Raw genomic sequence first — 20,264 nt, 5'->3', positions numbered from 1 at the left:
ACTTGGTGGCATCTCTTCCCCAGTGCCAGCGCCATCATAGATGATGTAATGACCTTGTGTCCTACGAGGCTCTAAGAGGCGTATTATTGGGGTTCCACCACTCTTAGAAGATCGATCAACCCCAAAGACCACGTAACGCCTCTGCAGCGCCTGTTCTGATCTGGGAACCCAATAAAATGGACTTGGATGTTTATTTGTTGAAATAGGAACATTTAAATTACCATCAAAATCTGTATCTATTAGTTTTTGGGTTGTTTTTTTTTATTATAAAGCCTTTTACGGTCGTGTTCCACATAAACCATTAACAGATTGCTCTTACGTGTTAAGTAAACAGACATGTAAGCACTTCTATTCTCGCCTTTCATTTGTCCTTCGATAAAACTTTCCAACTTTTGTTCGGCCTCTCTGTCTGCAAAGTGAGAAACATTTATTTCTAGTGAATGAATGGTGCAAACATTTACACAAAAGCAAATTTATATGAATGGGTTTAAGTATAACTTAACGAGATATTTATTTTCCTACATTAGCTCGTTAGATTGCCTATAGGCAGGCTCTCGTTGGCTGTTGTCATTACTTGGGTTGTTACCATGTGTCCGTCCTGCTGCCTCCGAGGATGATGATAACGTTGGAATATTTATCTTGTATAATATATATTCATGTGTTAGTCGTGTTGAATGGTTTATAATAGTGTACTGGTGACCAGGGTATATGACATCATAAATATGATGTGGTTTGAGGCACTCCTAGCGCCCCCCAACCCCCCCCCCCCCCCCCCCGGTCAAATCATGTGTCTCACCGCTCCAGTCTCATGGTATTCCTGGACCCCTCCACCTTCCACTATTTCCTTGGATCCTAAGCTGAGACGCTTTGAAGTTAATGGGGAGTTGGTTCAGAGAAGTAGAAGCCATCGGGTTGAGATTTTGAAGGGATGTTATTTCCCTCCACATGATGCTGAACATAATTAAGAAGTTTCTTTTGTAATTGAAGCTTGTAATTCTAAAAATAGTAAGAGGTTAAGTCTTATGAGAAACACGTATGTCTGTCCTTGTATTTCTTTACAAATATAAGAATATACAAATTAGAAAAAATTAAAAATGTATTACTTGAGGGGCAGTGTTGTAAATTAAGATTTCTGCCCTAAAAACGTCTTGCGCCCATCTCTGGCCGTGATTAAAACCTGACTTTCAATAATTCTATAACCCGACCTCCTAGTCGAGCCACCAAGGGCATACAACTGGTACCTGCGTACAGGACCCCAGCCTCTCTGATCTGCCACAGGTAACTTTGATGCCTACTACCCAGGACTGGGCACTCAGGGCCCAAATTGCCCCTGTGCTGGGATTAGGTTTTACAATGCAGTGACATTAATTAATATTACAAATATCTGCCAAAAATACATAAATGAGTAAAAACCTCTTCTGCATCTTCACTGCTCTACCACCCATACACCAAAAAAGCGTGTACAAGAATACGTAAATATTTAAATATGCAGCGTAAAATAGTCTTCGCGATAGTAACAAAGTCCGTCAATTAGGGTCCTCGTGTGGTTCTGAGCACAGGGGAAGAGGTCTTCCCCACCAAAAAAAAAAATCCGTAAGGCAGGTACCAGCTTTGCTGACCAGCTTGAACCGCACATTCACAGTGCCTGCTTATAAGAAAAGGGGGTGCCGACCTTGCACAGTTCTACTTATTTTATTGAAAAAATAATAAAAAAAATAAAAAAATAGGCAAACTGACAAGAAAAATAGCTTATTAGTGCTATTTTTTTTTTCCAAGGTTAGTCTACTCCACAAAGGAGCTGTCCTGATCAGGCTCTAAGATTTCTGATGTTGGCCCCTGCTAAGACCAAATTCCATTAAATATTTGATATTTGGTTTTGTAAGCTGAAAAAACAAATTATTATAATGTACATCTAATAAGTTATATTGATCATTTCCTCCTATGTATTGTATGGATGGTTTGCTTTTCTTCCTTATTCCTTTACACGACCAGGAGGTAGCTGTGATTTCATATTATATTTATGTAACTTTAACTCATTTGCTGCGGAACTATTAATGCCCCTTTTCCTTGGATGTAAAATCTGTATAAAATGACACACCTGCCCCTTTTTTAAATGTGAATAAAAAAAATGGGGCGAAGGGACTCTGTTATTCTCCTGTATCTCCGCAATTATCGAATCCATCTCCGCGTTGAAGTTTTAACAACCAAATCGCCTGGATGGGTGAGAAGCTTTCCCTATTCATTATGTGCTGGAAGCAGGGCCGTACCGAAAAGCGACATATTAGTTATATCTTATCAGCCTGACACCTAATCTAGCAACAATTACTACAGACGCATATATCCTGAAATTTCAATTTCACAGAGGAGGAAAAAACATTTAATGTTAAGTCGGGTGGGGGGGGGGGTCAGCTTGCGGAAATGCCTGCGAATTTTGCATACGGCAAATGAGAGCTTGAAAGGGGCTAGCAAAAAGCTTGCTGCGCAAAAGATATTTCTGATTTTAATGTTTTAATTATATCGCTGCCGGAATAAAAAAAAAAAAGCATTCTGACTTGGCAGCTAACAGGTTAATTCGTACTAAGCTACAATTTATTTTGTGGCATGTAGGTGGATGGAGGGTGACGTTTTCTGAATATTTTTTCCCCCCCCTTTGAGATATTTAACCAGGACTGGCGGGTGAAGGCTGGTAGCTCCTGGTTCTGGAGTGGCAAGTTAAGCCAAGGGGCTAATCTTAGTAACTAGCGTACGCACCAGAACACACGCTCGCAGGGGGGTAACTAGAAACTACAGGGACCTGGAGGAAAAACTGTTCTATGGCCCCCAACGTCAACAGATGATCTGTGCCATCATTGCCCCCAAACAGCATACTCTGGAACACATATGTAAACACACTTACACGAATTACACACACTCATTCTAACACACACACATTCATTCCAACACACTCCATCTCAAACGTACAATTACACATTCATGCTCTCACACACACACACCCAAGTACACATCCATACTTGCATACATACATATGCTCATATACATATGTCCCACCTACCTCCTGCCCCCCACTTATCTCTCTCCGCTCCCGCAGCTTAATCTCTGGATGCTCGCTTAGTGTCAGCCAGGAGGGGTCACAGAAGGCAAAACCAACGTATCCCGAGCCTGAGCGAAAACCACACAGCCTACCACCAGGGGCCCTCCATGCTACCAGTAGTGGGATATTTAATAGCCCTGCTTCCCTGGACTCCGGCTCACAAAGTTCCACTTCCCGGAGGTCTTGGAAAACCTCATAGCTCCCCTAACTCGGAGGAAGCCATCGGTTCACCATCATTTGAGTTACCAACTCACATTGGACCCCAGCGGTTAAAACATCTCTCCGCTCATCAAAGGAGCAAATATTAACCAAACCATAACCTCCTCAACTCTGAAACAACAGAACCATTCCTGGGTTTTGGACGATGAGGACCTTTATGGAATGAATACATTAAAGATCTTAATATCCGGGCCAATGGAAATAAAACTGGTGCAGACGATACCAACAATCTCTCTGTGATGTCTTTTTGCAGACGATGCAAAGGTCCCTGGTGGGACAAGCCAAACGGCTAATGGTGGAAATAAATTAGAAGAACGGCTGAAAGCATGGCAGGTCCAAGGCTGGTAAACGTAAAATAACACAGATGAAAATCCAAACCCAAAATATAGTACGGGGCCACCGAGCTGTCAGCAACACCAGAAGAGAGGGACTCGGGAGGGATTTAAGGTGGGCCGACACGCAATACAACATAAGAGCGACAAACACAAGTAGGGTGCTGAGATGTGTAGCTGCAGGCAGGAGGAGGCAGTTGCAGAATATGATGGCTCAATATAGAAAAAAAAAAAAAATAATAGTTATACCACTTTTAAGGTTTGAGTCTTAATAGCAGAATAAATCCTCCTCCTTCTCGTATATGATTCCATTTCCCTCTTTTGGCCACTTCTGTTTGTTGGAGAGACCTATCATGGAATAAAGTCTGCATACTTACACCTGGAAGGCTTTTTGCAATATTTAGGAGTAAAAGGGCTGGTGTTCAAATCATGCGTTTCACGCCTGTCTGGTGCACCATTAAGTCCCAGTCCCAACCCATTATTTGGCCATGCTTTTCCTAATTTCCAATATGGCTGACCTCGTCATACTAATGGCCACACATGGCTTGTACCTTGTTTATTTTGCAGTTTAGTGCCTATGGGTGCCTGATGAGTAGTAATTAGGGGTGGAAGAAAATGCCCCTTCCCAGCAGAGAGGTGAGACGCAGGATAAAGGAGCTCGGGCATTAGAGTCATTAAATATGGGTCTAAATGGTGTTTTTCTTAAACCTGGCGCAACGTGCTAAATATTCCAGTTGTCCCCATTTTTTTGCTAGAAGGAATCTCTATGTATATATATATACTCTCTATGTATATATAATTATGAGATTACCCCTTAAACCCCCCCACCAGCACCCACTAATGTTGTTGCAGTATCCCTGCGTGGGCAGCAAACCCTACAATAACAACTAAATTAAATTTTTTTTAGTCATTTATATTTGATATTTTCATACATTAAAAGAAAAAAAGCTGAGGGCTTTGTTTTCCCAATTGTGCAGTCCTGGGGGTCCCGAAGTCACATCCGACCTCTTCAATTACTCTCCCCTATCTAATCCTTGCACCCGGTTTTTCACGCACGCTACAGATCACAGGTGGGGCGCTAAAAATGAACCCATAAATAAATATAATAAAGCAGCTTTCTCCAGCCGTCAGGCTGAGCCGGCGGGGGGATCGGCGGTATTGATGGTCCTGTCACTTGGCCGGTTTTAACTTTTTGATTAATGGTCTTCAAAAACTTTTCCGCGGCTCCGGTTCCCATTGGTTTCCTTATTACCTATGTATCTTTTCATCAGCTGGAAAGCGGGAAGGAGAAAAAGATAGGTGGGGGGAGGGGGCAGATTCTTTTTGAGCTGACAGGCCTGTATTATAAAAGGTAATAATTGCAGGTGGAAAAGACTGCTTTTATATAAATTTCCTTTTTACTTCTTGCATCTTTCTTTAACACATTAACCGCCGAGGCCCCTCGCCGTTGAATGCGTCCCTCTCCTCTTGGTCTCTTGGTATTCACTGAGCAGTAAAAGGGACATGAATTTGGCAATGCACTTAACCCTTCATCTTCAATACCTGTCTTCGGGTTTCTAAAGAGTTAAGTAACCCTGGCACGGAAATGCGTTCATTCTGTTGCCGCTGCTGTGAGCTTCCTACTAGCACCCAAGGGGTTATATACAACAAGCAGGTTGCCTCGAGCCGCTGTCACTCAGTGGGTTAATTTTGTACGTCGCACGCCCCTCTGCCACTCAAATCAGAAAACCTTATATTGGTGACAATAGTGTTGCGGTCTCTGCTGGCATGTGAACAGTTAATACCATTGGCATAAGGGGTTAACGCCGCAAAAGCCTGCATTGCTTGGCGACGCGCTGCTCTAACTATTACCCCCGCTACCCCAACCCTGCACTTTAAATAGTTAATCCCGCTAGCTTCGCAGCTCCCGTTAGCTTTGCTTTTATTTATTTATTTTTTTGGCGGACCCTTCTTGCCTTTCAAAGAGTTAATATGGCGTCTGCCTTGATTTGAACTTGAAGCCCCCGAGTGGGTACAATTTCTCAGGGCTCGACAAGACGATTAATTCGCGCTGCCCTCCAGGGGTCCTGCTGGAGCACTGGAAGTCCAGCTGGCCCGGCGCTGATAAGATGTACCTTTTGATTGCTCTTTCTGTCACCCACAATAGCCTCCTCCGTACGGGACCTCTCCACCCGCCTGCCTGATCTATCACTGTTGGCTTCTCTTCTCCATTGACAACCCCCTCTATCCCAGTTCTTACCCCCTCCCTTCTCTTCTGGCCTTTGCCCCCTATCTCCTTTTTTCACCACCTCACTTTCCCGAGCGCACCTTGCCCATCTAAAAATGGACTGCCTCTTCGCTGTCCTCTTCTCTCCCTCCTTTCCTCTCCCCCCCTCCTTTCCTCTACTTGGCTCTCCCTCTGTGCCCCCATCTAATAGAAATCCACCGAAGTCTCGTTTGTAATAAAATACATCTGCCAGGCGCTTCTCTCCGGCAGATAAAGGCCCTGTCAGTGTTATTTTGCAATCCCTGGGCAGTTTGATTAATGGTGAAAAGCCAACGAAAGATCGACTACTGTTTTTTTTACAAGGGCTGTCAGCGTGGTCAGGGCCTTCACAAAACACCACGGGCTCTACAACAATACAGCGCGAGGGAAAGGTTGGAGGGGGCGCGAAGAGAGGAGGGGGTTCTGTGTACCCGGATCATATTAGTCTCAGGACTAAATAGAATTGACTCCGAGGCTATCAAGCGACTGTCAGGGGCGCTGGGGGTGGGGGGGGGTGGTTGGGGAAGTATGGCGGGGAGGCACGCTCGCTGGCATATTGTAATAACGGAATGCATATAATAAATCATCGCTGAAGGGACACGGGTGATAATATTTTTGTCGCCTTGGTCTCCTGCCACGCTTCTAAAGAGAGGGTGCGGGGAATTCGGGGGAGGTGGTGGGTTTTGATAGCAAGGGAAGCAATTGGAGCAGGTTATTAATCTGTCAGTCACCTCCTTCAAGCCTGTCTCTCTCTCTCTCCCTCTCCCTCTCCCAGCGGAGATGGACGCAAAGAGTACGGCTTCCGTGACGCTCGTAGCGATCGGGTAGAACGCTCAGCCTCCGACTAACCAAATGGAGCTTCAGAACAATATCAAGTAAATGGTGCACTGGTGACAAAAAATCCCAAATAACTTGTAAATCGTATTTCCATGAAAAGAAAGAATATGTTTTTTCCTCGACAATCGGCAAACGAAACAAAATTGTTCCCCATCTACTTTTAGGGAAAAATGAAACATATCAGATCACGTTCACTCCATGTCTACAGAATATGGCGGTTACCCGGAGATATTTACACGTGGCCTTTTGTAGAGATTCAGTTATTTTAATTAATTGTAAGTTTGGAGGTAATAGTTTTCTAGGGACCAATGAACTCAACCGGATCAAGTCTGCTGCGAGTTTTGGAGACGTTCATTAAAGAGACGCTCGGAGGAACGTACTGGTGCATAAGAGCCCAACTGGTTACCGAGCCGGAAACCCTTCAGCATTCAAGAGAATCATGCAAGCAGATCCCACAACAGCTGGTGGATCAGAAAGTGTCTTCAGCATGAGGATGGACCCACATGTTCTAACGAGGGTTCCGGCTTGTTTGTTAGAAGACACCGATTTATTAACCAATGTTACATCTGGGGGCTTGAAAAGGGGCTAAGAAGCACACTGAGGCCAATGGAGTTCTATGGGTCATCGGCAGACCCCCAGAGACTATAATAAAGCATGTGATCTTTAGAGCTGAGAATGGATTGAGGAACGTCCTACATGAATCCAGGGCTTGACCCTGCTCATTAAAAGGAGAAAAGAGCGAGCCGGGTATGACCTCCTACTCGTCTTTGGTATTTTTCTCCTTGTGGACATTGACTTTATTCTGTGGTTGCTTCTCCCACCTTTAATTAAATGGGTTAAATATCCAAGACTCGCTAAACCAGTTTATTCATATCAGGGAACGCCATCAAAGAAGATCATTACTTATCATCAGTAGTCGATCAATAACTTGGCATATGGAATACAAAGATACAGAGTGGACGCAAAGCATGTCGAGTAAAGGGGTTCTATCGGAAGTGTGTATCAATAAACAGTTTACGATGGAACATGGAAGAGCTTGTGGCTCCAGTTGGCCCTTATCGGCTGTCAAAATCTACGTTCCTAAATGTAATTATGCCCTCGGATCAATTTCATTTCTCCTTGCTACCCGCCAGGGCATCTGATCTTTTTTTCACCTGTTTTAGGGTTCTTCTCCTTCTTGTGAATAAGCTTCATACAATGCCTTCTTTGACCTCCATCCATCAACTGCTGTTGGCCCGTAAAGTTAGAGAGAGAAGTCTTTAACTGGGCGATAACAGTAAAGATGATTTAAGAGAGCTTTGGCGGAGGGAGGGAGGCTGTCAGAGCCCGTGCATCATGTCCCAGCTGTAAATATATTCTGTAATAGAAAACATCAGCGGAGAACGTGGAGGTCACAAGGATTCCGAGAGACTGATATATCCTCAGCCCTGAGATATCTGAACTCTGTATTAACTGCCCTTATTTCAGAACCATGGCGCAATGCGTGCCGGAGGTGCAAAGACGCATGGATACTTTTCACTTAGAAAGAGTGACATCAACGGAGAATTTAAGCTTAAACGTAAATATTTAAAGCACGTTTTTATGTGTAAAATAAAGACATTTAACGGAAAGTATGGGGAAGTATGTGCGGCTCCTCTAGGCTTTTAGTGTTCTAATATTTAATTGTTTAGTTACTACAATAGCACAGAAACAACCAAATAGAAAAAAAAGTGCAAAAAAAAAAAAAAACCCCAAAAAACCAACCAAATAATTTTATAAGTATTTAAGAAGACGGAGCCGTCTTCATAACCCCGGGATCTTTTGGGGTTCATTATAAATATAAATCATGCAGGACAGCGAGGACTACATTTTCTATGATTGCGTAAATATACATATAGTGTAGTTGGTACAACTCCCAAGATGCTCAACCATCTGTTTGGACTGCTGACTATTGCTAACAGCATTTATAATCTGTGTAATAGAGGATTTATTTGCAAGAATAACATTTCTTAACAAGTCAATAAAACAGATTTCGGTACTTAAGGCTGTTATTAAAGGTAAAAGGGATTATATTTTGAAATGTTAAAACCTATTTAATAGCCTTCTAATAATTTATCAGTTTGTGTGTGTGTTGGGCATAAAGACAGCGATTATCCTTATGCTTCAGCGCCTTCTAGTGGCTATATATATATATGAAAAATATATGAATATACACATTTCCTATACACAGTATATATAAATATATATATATATATATATGAAAAATATAGGAAGAACATATACATTTCCTGTATACAGTATATATAAATATATATATATGAAAAATATATGAACATACATTTCCTATATACAGTATATATATATATATATATTTATGAATATAAGAACATACACATTAACTATATACACTATATATACATATATATATACCACTGTATATGCTGACTGACATGTTATTCATTGATTCATCCCATACAAACCAAGCAGACCATGTTTCCTGGGTTATCCAGGACAGTCCCTGAATTCTATGAGCTGTCCCATAGGGGCAACCCTAACTCCAGGATTATATTGTGTCCCAAAATTATATAAATGTATAACAGGCCGCCATTTACAACCGGCCTCTGCAACCAACAAGCGGAGGGCAGGCAGGTGACACCAGTAAATTCTACCTGTGACTACCCATTGTGAGCTCCGAGGGCAACTAGGACCCCGGGAAGCGTGTGGGTACGTTAAATTTACCATAACTAAAAATCATTCGTTCAAATGATCTTTTGTTCAGAGTTTTCCTTTTCCTAACTCCCAGACTATCTGGTCCAGAGAAGTTGGAATCTCGCCAGCGGAGTAGATCTCATCAGAAAGGAAAAAAAAATACACAAAAAGAATACAACCATAATCATTCATTTAACCCTCAATCATTTATTTTCTTGTATAAAGTCACCATTTCAGCATGGAATCCATCTAAACAAATAACCAGTCTTTTGCGGTTGGCTTTTAGGGTTTACAACAAAATTGCATCACTACAAGGCGGTCATCAAATAGTCAACCCAACCATTTCACCAACAGATGAGCCAACACAACACTAAAAAATAAAATAAAACACTGTTTAGGTGGGTCTTGGGTGTACAGAGCACTTGGAGGTTTTCTTTTATGAAGTAGGACAGTCTTGCAGGGGAATTAGATCCCCCCCCCATTGGATCCAGAGGTGTTTTATTTCAGTCCTTGAGGACACAAAAATGAATTCCTGCATAAAACATCTTGTGTTGTACAAAGCCATGTTATTGTGCTTTATGTGCCCTAGCAGGCAGAGGATGATCGAGCAGAAGCTCGGATGTAAAGCCCATCATTTAAAGTCAGCCTGACATGACTTAAAATGATATGCGGTCATTTTTAGGTAATGGTAACATTAAATGTATATATATATATATATATATATATTATATATATAATCCTAGGCTTGTTGACAACATGTCCCTAAAACAACAATCATCTTGAAAGGCCTGTTTCTATCTCAGCTAAAAGCATAGGGTAAGAACCGGGTGAGCCGCAGGCATCCTGCTGTATAGATATGCATGTTACTTTTTTCTGGTTTGGTCTTATTTAAGAGTTAATCATGTACACCTCGCTTATTTTACATTATGAATACAATGATATTTTGGGTCTGCAAGAGTTAATGTATATGGTCCTGGTTGCTATAAACATGTTATAAGTTCCTATCTTATCTGGTATAACTTGCTGGTATTGGAGGATCTGATTAACATTGTTGCTTGTTTTTTTTGGCCGGCAAATGTCATTTGGATCCTTATAAAACCAGTTTTGGAAGCAAGCAAACGCAGAGGAGGTCCTCTTAGATCACAGAATTTAACGTAGGTCTTTATGGGCAGGAAAAACGGGGACATCAATTAGTTTTCAAAAGGTTTTATTGAAAAAGAAAAAAAAATTTAAAATAAAAATAACCATTTCTCTGCTCCAACGCGGCAGAGACACATTTTACCAAATGGGTGTGCTAAGAAGCCTGCTTGGAGTCTTAGATAGATATATGAACTCATTAATATTGAGACTAAAATGTTCAACAAAAGAAAAAAAAAAAAACCTTTTGTACATTGTCCAAGATTTTATAAAATGGGAAGAATATGTCTAAGCACAAAAAAGAAACGGATGTTTGTGGACATGGTTGGCGAATGGATACCAACTTCATGTGTCCGACCCTCTCTGAAGTCCAAGGAACGCAGGTTTAGAAATTGCTTTCCACGGCGAGCAATAGATCAGCACATCCTTGTGAACGGGGGACAGCTTCTGGAAATATTTTTAGAAGAGCAGCGCTCCCATGCTTCCTACTTCACTCTGCTCTTTGACGAAGATCTCAAAGTATTGGTAGATAATTGTGACAGCCAGCAAGATTCCAGTTCCTGAACCAATTGCTCCAAGGAAGTCCGCAAGGACGGAGAGGGCTCCGATACAAAGCCCACCAAAAGCAGCAGCCGTTGGGATGTACCTATGGACATTGGAAATATTTGTCAGAGGATGAACCCAACTAGGAATCTATGCGAAAGCCAATAGGCAGGCCGCCCAATTCAACAAATCTTAGAGCTGGGGGAGATTTAAACATTCATCTTAATAAAATAGATGTTTACCTGTTGAGCTCGTGCACCATAGAGGTCTCTCTGTGTCCTCTCATCACCATCTGCTGCTCCTTCAGCTGCTTAGCCACCTACAAGGCAACAGAAAGAGGCAACGTGGTCAGGATCTTAAAATCTCCAGTGACTTTAGCACGTTTATTTTCATCCACTGATAAGAGACTTACATCTTTTGCAGAAGATCCAGATACTTCAATCCAGGTCTTAGAGAAGAAGGCACAGGAGCCCAGCATAAAGACGATATAAACAGCAGCATGAACCGGATCATCCAGTACCGAACCGAACGACTCCGGCGGAGACAGGTAATAGCAAAGCCCACCAACAGGATAGGCACGGGCAGGACCCCCGGTGGAAGTGTCCTGAAAACACATTACAAAAGCATTCAGAAGCGGCACAGATCACAGTTAATACTCTACTCTAAAGCTCTAAATCAGAACACAGACTGTCTTTTTTTAGCTGTGGATTAAGAAATTACATTACATAGCAACATGTGGGAAGTAGCATCACAATGGCACATTCTTTAATCACAAAATATAATTTTGCCATACTAGATATAGATATATACTAGGGTAAGTCACCCAATCCAAGCCGTCTTATTTAATGCAGCAGTGGCACTGCAGTTCAAAGTGTGGACACTTACCGACCATGTACCCAGGAGGTTGACAAGAAGATTGCCGCTGAAACGGGCAGACAACATCTGGGATATCACATACAGATTGGAGACCAGTGCAGACTGTAGGATGATGGGGATGTTGGAAGTGTAGAAGAGTTTAATGGGGTATGTGTTGTACTGGCCACGGTAGCGTGCAGACTTGATTGGGAGATCAACTCGAAAGCCCTGGAGGGTGAATGGTAAGACAAGATCACGTTTTGCTTCAAAATTAAACTTGATAGACAACAACGTAGCTGTGGGACACTATCATATACGGTAATGAATTTTAAAGAAACAATATATGGACATTGTAGTAAATTTGTCTTAAGTGTCAAGAAAACTTTATTAGCAAGACATAGGAGCAACTCACCTGGAAATATATCACTACCGCAAAGACAAAGATAGTAGCGATGAGGTTCATGAGGTTGGGCAGGTTCTGGCGGTAGAAGGCCTCGCGGAGAGCGCGCACTTTATCTGTACGAGTGGCGAGCAGGTGGAACAGAGCAATGATTGCCCCCTCGAATTCAGTACCTAAGAAGGAAACACAAGAGAGAGAAGTCAGGATTGAAATGAAGGCTGCAGGTGCATCAGAAACCCCAATAAACAAGAGCATTGGTTTCTTTGACATGCTGCTCAGGCAAACCAAGATCTTAACCAACTCATTGGTTGTGAAACAAGTTGGGGATTCTTACCTCTGCCAGTGTTCACGGTGGTTGGACTGAAGGCCTTCCAAACAATGGTCTCACAGATGTTAGTAGCAATGAAGAGGGAGATTCCAGAGCCCAGACCATAACCCTTCTGCAGCAGCTCGTCCAGAAGCAACACGATAAGCCCGGCAACGAAAAGCTGGGGAGAACAAACAAGTGTTTTAAGAGCATGATCTCCGTGTTATCAAATCATACGGCGCCATATTTCCTGTAAGGATCCGTTACCTGGATAGTGATGAGCAGACAGATACCAGCGCCCATCTCAGATGGATCACCGTACATCCCAGTCATGACGTACACAATGGCCTGGCCGATGGTGATAATCATACCAAACACTGAGGAGCGAGAAACACTACATCAGGCACTGACAGCTATAGAATAATCTAAACATTTAGGTAAAATACAAAGTCTGAAAGAACAGCATGGGGTGGGGGGACGTTTAGAAGGAGCGATAAAACAAAAAAGGCCCGACTTACGTTTCTGGGCTCCGTTGAACAGCGCCCTGTCTTTAGGAGTGTCTCCGACTTCGATAATTTTAGCTCCAGCCAGAAGCTGCATAATGAGACCGGATGTGACGATAGGAGAGATACCGAGCTCCATCAGAGTACCTGCACGTTGGAAAAACAGAGGGTTTAGCCTGTTACAGAACCTTCTACTGGACATTAAACATGCGCAACAGGTGATGCTAAAACATAAAAAATATGCCATTTCATACATTTTATAGCAGTTTCTAATAGGCTCCCACTTCTGATGTATCATTTATGATTCATACAGCTATACACAGATGAACACATTGTGCTCACAAGCCTGTTATCATAAGAATTGCCCTTAATGTACATCGGATAGGAGAGGCACAAGAACGGATGTGTTACCTCTGTTGGACGCCAAGATTACTCTCATCCAGTAAAAGGGATCCGCAGAGTCTGAAGACATTATACCAAAGAGGGGGATCTGCAATGAGAATACAAAGTTACAACCAGAGAAATCTTACATACGCAGCCCATATGTATCAGTCATAAAATATTTGTTTTTAAATGGGCAAAACAAACAGAAAAATATATCTCGCACGTGTAGCCATATACATTTAGTGTATTATGTTTCTATTTTGAGATTTCTTCTGCTTATTTCAGTCTATGCCATGACCGCTGGCAGAGATCAGTGCTAAACAAACCAGCATTACTGTTTACAGCATCTGCAGTAAAGCAACAAGGCTTTTTATTTGAGAGAGCTGAAGAAACACGTCGCCAGCTCATCAGGACCCGAGGCAATATTCTCCTCCCGCCTTCCGAACCTGAACAAAGTAAATGCAATCTACCCCACTACGCGAGTGTAGTGTCACTAAAATAAAGAGATCTGCTTATATCTTACCTGACAACATACTAAGAAGATGAAGAGAGTGATTGCTGTCCATAGTACTTTTTCTTTAAATTGGATCTGTGGAAAAGGAAGAAAGTAACCTTTTAACTGAAGTCATTCAAGAAAAACAGAAGTAAAAGATTGTCTAAAGGAAAACTTTGATTGGGGTACAGATAGCACACAGATATAACTACAAATACACGCTATCTTTCAAAGGTTTGGGGTCACTGAGCTGTTTTCATGGAAAACAAGGACATTTCTGGCTGTAAGATCATTGCAAAGGGGTTTTCTGACAATGAATTAGCCTTTTAAACTTGGATCAGTGAACAAAACGTGCCATTGGAACACAGGAGTGATGGGAGTGATAAAGGGCCATTGGAACACAGGAGTGATGGGAGTGGTAAAGGGCCATTGGAACACAGGAGTGATGGGAGTGATAAAGAGCCATTGGAACACAGGAGTGATGGGAGTGATAAAGGGCCATTGGAACACAGGAGTGATGGGAGTGGTAAAGGGCCATTGGAACACAGGAGTGATGGGAGTGATAAAGAGCCATTGGAACACAGGAGTGATGGGAGTGATAAAGGGCCATTGGAACACAGGAGTGATGGGAGTGATAAAGGGTCTCTGTACGCCTATGAAGATATTCCATAAAAAAAAAAAAATCAGCCATTTCCAGCTATAATAGTCATTTGCAGCATTAACCCCGTCTGCACTGGATTTCTGATCCATTCATGTTATTTTAATAGACAAAACGTGCTTTTCTTTCAAAAACAAAGAAATGTCTACGTGACCCCAAACTTTTTCAACACTTGTGCACTTTTTGTACCGTAACAATGCTTTATGTACAGTAACCAAACACCGTTCAGATCTTCTATAACCTCCAAGCATTTAACGGAAGCAAAAACAAGAACACAGAAGCGAGACACATACCTTTCGTTCTGGTTTTTGGATTTCTGGCAATATTGCGCAGAAGGGTTTGATTACTTCAAGAAATTTGACTGTTGGAGAGAGAGAGAAAAAAAAAAGAAGACAGTTAATAACTGAACTTGTTGGGAGGGAAACCAGACGCACGATATTAGCTGCCGCAGGAATCGGGAAATACTAAATAATATCAAACGACGTTATGCTGACCTTTTAACATTATAGCATCTGAAAGCGGCTACCCTCATCCCGGTATAAAGCAAAGTTTACAACAGGCAGAAAAACTGAATTACGAGCAGGAAGGGGCTTCTTTTAAGATCTGATCAAACTTGCTTAATTTAGTTGTAAACACTAGAGATCAGAAAGGCCCCTCAGCCTGTTTAACACACAATCACAAAAAGCATCACATGTTCAGGTTTTATTTGCTCCTAACGAATGTCACAATGTATTCCTAACAGTAACATATAAAACGGTAACTATTAGCTTTGTGCATCCCGTCTTGAGATATTAACAGCCTGCAGAGCATGTAGAGGCAGATGTTATGTGCCCCCGCATGCAGGAGATCGCAGAAAACCTCCATCTTTATACCCGGAAGCTAAAACAGCCTTCATTCCACTAAAGTAACTCGTAACGTTAGACAGGGTTATGGGAAAAAGCAGCGAACGGGGAAGAAGAGCTGACTATCAGTAGCGGTCGGTAGACCCGGCTTCATCGCTGCGGAGCGACTGGTGCACCCGGTATAAACCTCGCAGGTCAAGGGGCATTAAGCATTTGCAATGGCTTCTAAAACTGTATTGAATGTAAAGTAAATTCAACAACCACCATCGATGTATAACGTATACCTGGGGCCCCTAAAAAGGGATCTAATAAGAAAAAAAACAAACCAAAGGGGGGGTCACAGTCTGCAGCTCTCCAAAAGGTATGATAGAAGCTTTAGATCGATTTAGTATAAAATAGATATATTTGGTTAAATTAAAAGCCATAAACTGTATGAGTTTAAAATCAGATCCATCACACAGCTTATTGCAAGGCATATAAGGCCTTAACTCGCTTTAGCCTCTCTTCCTCTATAAGTATGCGGCTCTCCCTGTGTGAGGTCTTCACAAAATGGTGTAAATGGCCCCAGAAAAGGGGGAAATCTGCCCCACATCGACCTGCGCGTCTGCCCTGGATGTCCCGGGGAGGATACTCACTGCCCATGGCTGTTCCTGTGTGTGGGGCTAGGGGAGCGGTCCGGTTTCGCCGCGCTCTCTCTTTACACTGACTCTCAGCCTCCGCTCTCCGCGCTGAAGAATCTCCCGAGACACGTCACCGATCCGAGCCGCCGCACACACACGTCAGTAACCGGAAGAGAGTGCACCCCCAAGCTTTTCCGCTTCCTGCCACGCTCAGTGCGGCATTCCACAACGAGACCGGACTCAGGGAGCAGCGGCGGCCATCTTTGTTACTGGCAGCGGAGACGTTTTGTAAGCGATTACACCCATTTTCCTAAACCCTATAAACCTAATATTTATCCTAAACATACAGAAAATATGACCAGCCTAGCTGCCTTCTTTAAGATGTTACTCACAAACACCGTTTTCGAAAATAACTACATTTCCTTTGTACCAATTTCCAAAATGGCGGATGATAGAAGGCGATAAGGGCAACGTAATTTCCTGCACGAGTTGCTTGACGGGTGGCTGGAGAGCTGACTCGCGCAACTGCTATTGGCCGAAGGAATTACGTCATCACAAAGCCCCCATGCGCCATATTTGTTACGGGTACCCGAAAGAACACGTCCCTTTCTTTCTGCTCCAGTACTTAGTGCAGGGAAATCTGGGAGGAGATTAGGAGGTCAAGGAGAAACTAGATGCTGATCTTATAATGATTCATCCTAACAGCACTTAGGTGTTCGCAGCAGATAGCAGACACTTTGCTGTTACTGGATGGTTAATGAATGTGAACAGAATGAGTTGTTTTTATTCATTTATTTGTCAATTACCAGCATTTAAGACAATTTAAAAAAAAAATGGAAGTGGGCTAGTGAGACTTCTGAACGATGAAACCATTTTGGAAGCCCCTCGCCACCAAGTAACGGCAGAGTAAAGATACAGCGGCTGATACACAACGGAGGCCGCTGGAGTCACGCTGGTTCCCCTAAAAGAATAGGTTTTGACGGCAGATAAGAATCATTCGGCCTTCTGGTCTGCCGGTTCTTTCCTTCTGTAAATACGTTAAGTCCCCTGAACAATAAATGCGTATTAAAGAGTGTTGTGACGGCTTTCATCGGTGCGTCAGCTTGTGAGCCGAGCCTCGTTATGTAATGTATCGGGTCGTCTTAGTCTGTCGGTTCTAGGTTTGTCAGATCCTGCAGGAATTGTTAGCACTATATAAATATGTATATTTTTGGTGCTATATAAATAAAAGATAATAATAATAATAACATAATGATTGTTCGAAGGTTAAAAAAAAATTACGGAGACGCTGCAGCTCCTCTGCCACTGATGAGGCAGCCGGTCAGTGGCAGGAAAGCCCCCCTTTGAAATGAATGGAAGCGCTTTCTGCTTATGGTTACTGGGGTCTCATTAGACCCCCGCCTGGAGCGTTTGCCGAGAAAAGCACCGGAGCTGCTGGAGGTGGGTATATCACATCAGCCGAGCTCTGCTGCAGAATCCTCCCATGCACTTTCTAGGCCGATACTTCAAAAAATGAAAGGGAGCTTTTTGTGCACGTGTTGGCTACAGTGTCCATTTACTCAGTCCTTGGTCTTGCATGTTTACATTCACTCACTGTATTAACCTCTACCATTTCTCCTGGCAGGCTGTTCCACTTTTTTACCACACCCTAAGTGAAGTAAAACTTCCTTACATTACATCTAAGACCCTGAGCCTCTAGTTTTCGATTGGAACTTCTTGTCGTAACATTTGTCAATTTAATTGTTTCTATCCCACCCTCTCGCTCTGCTCATTTGCGTCGTTGTCCCCGCATAGTTAAATCCTGTTTATTTTTGGGGCATTTCTGCTAGTTGTCCAATTTATGGGAAACCAGTATAACCAGATGCTCCTCTTTGCTCTTCTTAAATGACTTAATCCGGTGCCGTCGGTGACGGTCAAGGTCAATAATGGTTGACCAGTTATGGTTGAGGGATAAGGAGGGAACAGCAGCCGGTATGTACACAGCTGCCAAACAAGTTACTCCAAACAAGAATCCGAGGGATGCGTCTAAGAAACCACCAGATGGTGCAATAGGCACTGCTTATAACTACTGCTTTCTCTACTGCAGCCTCAGCCATCGAAGGCTGATCGTTTCTAGTAAGCGGGGTTGGAAGACTAATTCGCTGTATATTAGCTATTGATCGGTAGCCTCTTCATCTGGACTCTCTATGATGCTAAGATAACACTGACAGAAACGGTTCCCTCAATGTCTGGGAAAGGACATTACTTGGTCTTTAACACTGGCATTGTGGTAGACAAATCCTCATTATTCCCAGGGGACATCGCTTGATACGTATGATTTGATGTTCATTCATCTTCACTACATGTGTGTGAATTCATACATCGCTGAAAAGGTGCGGACAGCTGCAATACATCCACGGACATCTCACAGCTTGATCTGAAGTTGTCATATCTGTTGTGTGGACCATTTCTCATTGATCATTTGACCATGAAGAGGGTTAATAACTGCAGAATTTTCAGCACAGAATGAATTAAACCGCAGCCTGGCTGAATATCTCCATTCATCTCTCTCGCATTCATTCTTCCTTTTTTTCAGATTTTCCGCACTGGCCCTCCTGTGTATTTGTCTTCTGGTCACCATAATTAAAGCATTGTTGGTGTACAGCGAAACATCTGCTGGGCTGGTAGAAGTGCGGACACGGATTGAAAGATGACTCGGGAAAGAGAAGAGACAACATTCATTCGTTTTGCAGTCAACCTTCTTTAAACGTTTGCTGCAACCAAAATCCAACTGCACCCCTTTCCAAGCTTGGTGCCCTTCCTTTGTTGGAATCCTCAAGAACTAAGAAGCAATAATGATTATTAAACACATGTTCTAGAGTTTATCAGATTGTGTATACACGCATTTGCCTTTATTTTACGCACTGGCTGAAGATGAATAGGAGTTGAGGGTCATAAGTTCCTCTATCTGTTATAAGAACCTACAAGCTGTGGCATAAATCGGGGTTAGATATAACAGCAGAAACAGTTGCCACCTGTCAGGCCTGTCACTAGAAGTGACCAGTCCAACTAGAAAGCATTAGGTCCTCCATCAACTGGGAAACTATTTATTTTAGACTTGCACAACTGCTTGGAGTCAAGAGGTGTTCTCTATGCAACGTCTGTCCCAAACCCTTATTGTACCACTGATAATGAAAACAGATACTTGTGTCCTTGTAGCACCGGGGCAATTGGTTTTTATATACAACCCTGCTAAGGTTCCCAAAATGCCACACACTCCATCTGCATTTCTCTGTATCATTTTCCTATACGTGCTGAATTACTCAGTTCTGGAAGAACAAACCAAGGATCTCAGTATAAATTCCTAACTCAAGTACCGGACAATGGGCTTATTCACAAAGCACGGAGTTGTTTGTTTCCTTGTGCACGCTATGGGAATTGGGAACGGATGGTTCTATGTATAGCGCCATATAAGAAAGGAACATCATTATTCACCGCTCCACAGAAATAGTAAGTGAAATCCGTCTAGTTTTGGAGTATCACAGTTTTTGCTCAATCAATCAATCATCGTTTTTAGCGTATTCCAGTTTTAGACCGTGGTTGTTCATGCTTGCATTTGCTACAGCATCAAAAGTAGATTCTAGAACCTGGAACAGAGGCGACAAACTTTAGGTCTCCACGACCGTATACAGAACAAGAATTCTGGATTTTCCTGGATGAACACAGATGAGTTCAACTCAGTCTTGAGAAAGGGCCGGAGGTGGTCCGAAACGTTGGCCGTGCTGATTGAAAAAAACGAGTTTTTAATGCACTTTACTACAAAGACCCTTGAGTGCCCATTTTTCTTTGGTTACACACATATATATATATATATCTTTAAATCAGAAACAGCAACCTCCTCCGCTCGGTTACAGGTGGCAATCCCCAGGGTAAAACAGCCTTCAAAAGGCGAAAACGTACACAACAGACATGGAATTAAATATCTTGTTAAAAGAGCATTAGCAGACCTGTTCAAGAGCCACGGTACACAAAACTCATCAACGTGCGGCAGTCACCGGGCGCGTTAGAAGTCGGTGTAGCTCTTGAACAACTCTGCTTAATAAGAATATTATCATTTAGAGGCACATGTCA

The 20,264-nt window shown here is 42.6% G+C and overlaps 1 protein-coding gene across 2 annotated transcripts; it reads right to left on the bottom strand.

The window, feature by feature from the left end:
* Nucleotides 1–11,008: 11,008 nt before the first annotated feature.
* Nucleotides 11,009–16,176, bottom strand: LOC149276767 (protein transport protein Sec61 subunit alpha-like). 2 transcript variants are annotated; one of them, XM_089503282.1, is made up of 12 exons: nt 16,170–16,176; nt 14,986–15,053; nt 14,065–14,130; nt 13,569–13,647; nt 13,173–13,304; nt 12,922–13,031; nt 12,682–12,835; nt 12,360–12,520; nt 11,978–12,175; nt 11,505–11,696; nt 11,335–11,411; nt 11,009–11,195 (listed from the first exon to the last, which is right to left on the bottom strand). In XM_089503282.1, the coding sequence occupies exons 1-12, from the start codon at nt 16,174–16,176 to the stop codon at nt 11,009–11,011; spliced, it is 1,431 nt and encodes a 476-aa protein (XP_089359408.1). The 2 variants fall into 2 exon arrangements, with proteins under 2 accessions (XP_089359408.1, XP_089359409.1); XM_089503283.1 differs by lacking the exon at nt 14,065–14,130.
* Between the last annotated feature and the right edge of the window lie 4,088 nt (nt 16,177–20,264).

This window comes from Sceloporus occidentalis, unplaced genomic scaffold (genome assembly GCF_023333645.1).
Source record: "Sceloporus occidentalis isolate IW3139 unplaced genomic scaffold, rSceOcc1.0.p SCAF_225, whole genome shotgun sequence".
NCBI lineage: Eukaryota > Metazoa > Chordata > Lepidosauria > Squamata > Phrynosomatidae > Sceloporus > Sceloporus occidentalis.
This window is presented reverse-complemented; position numbering and strand designations above follow the sequence as displayed.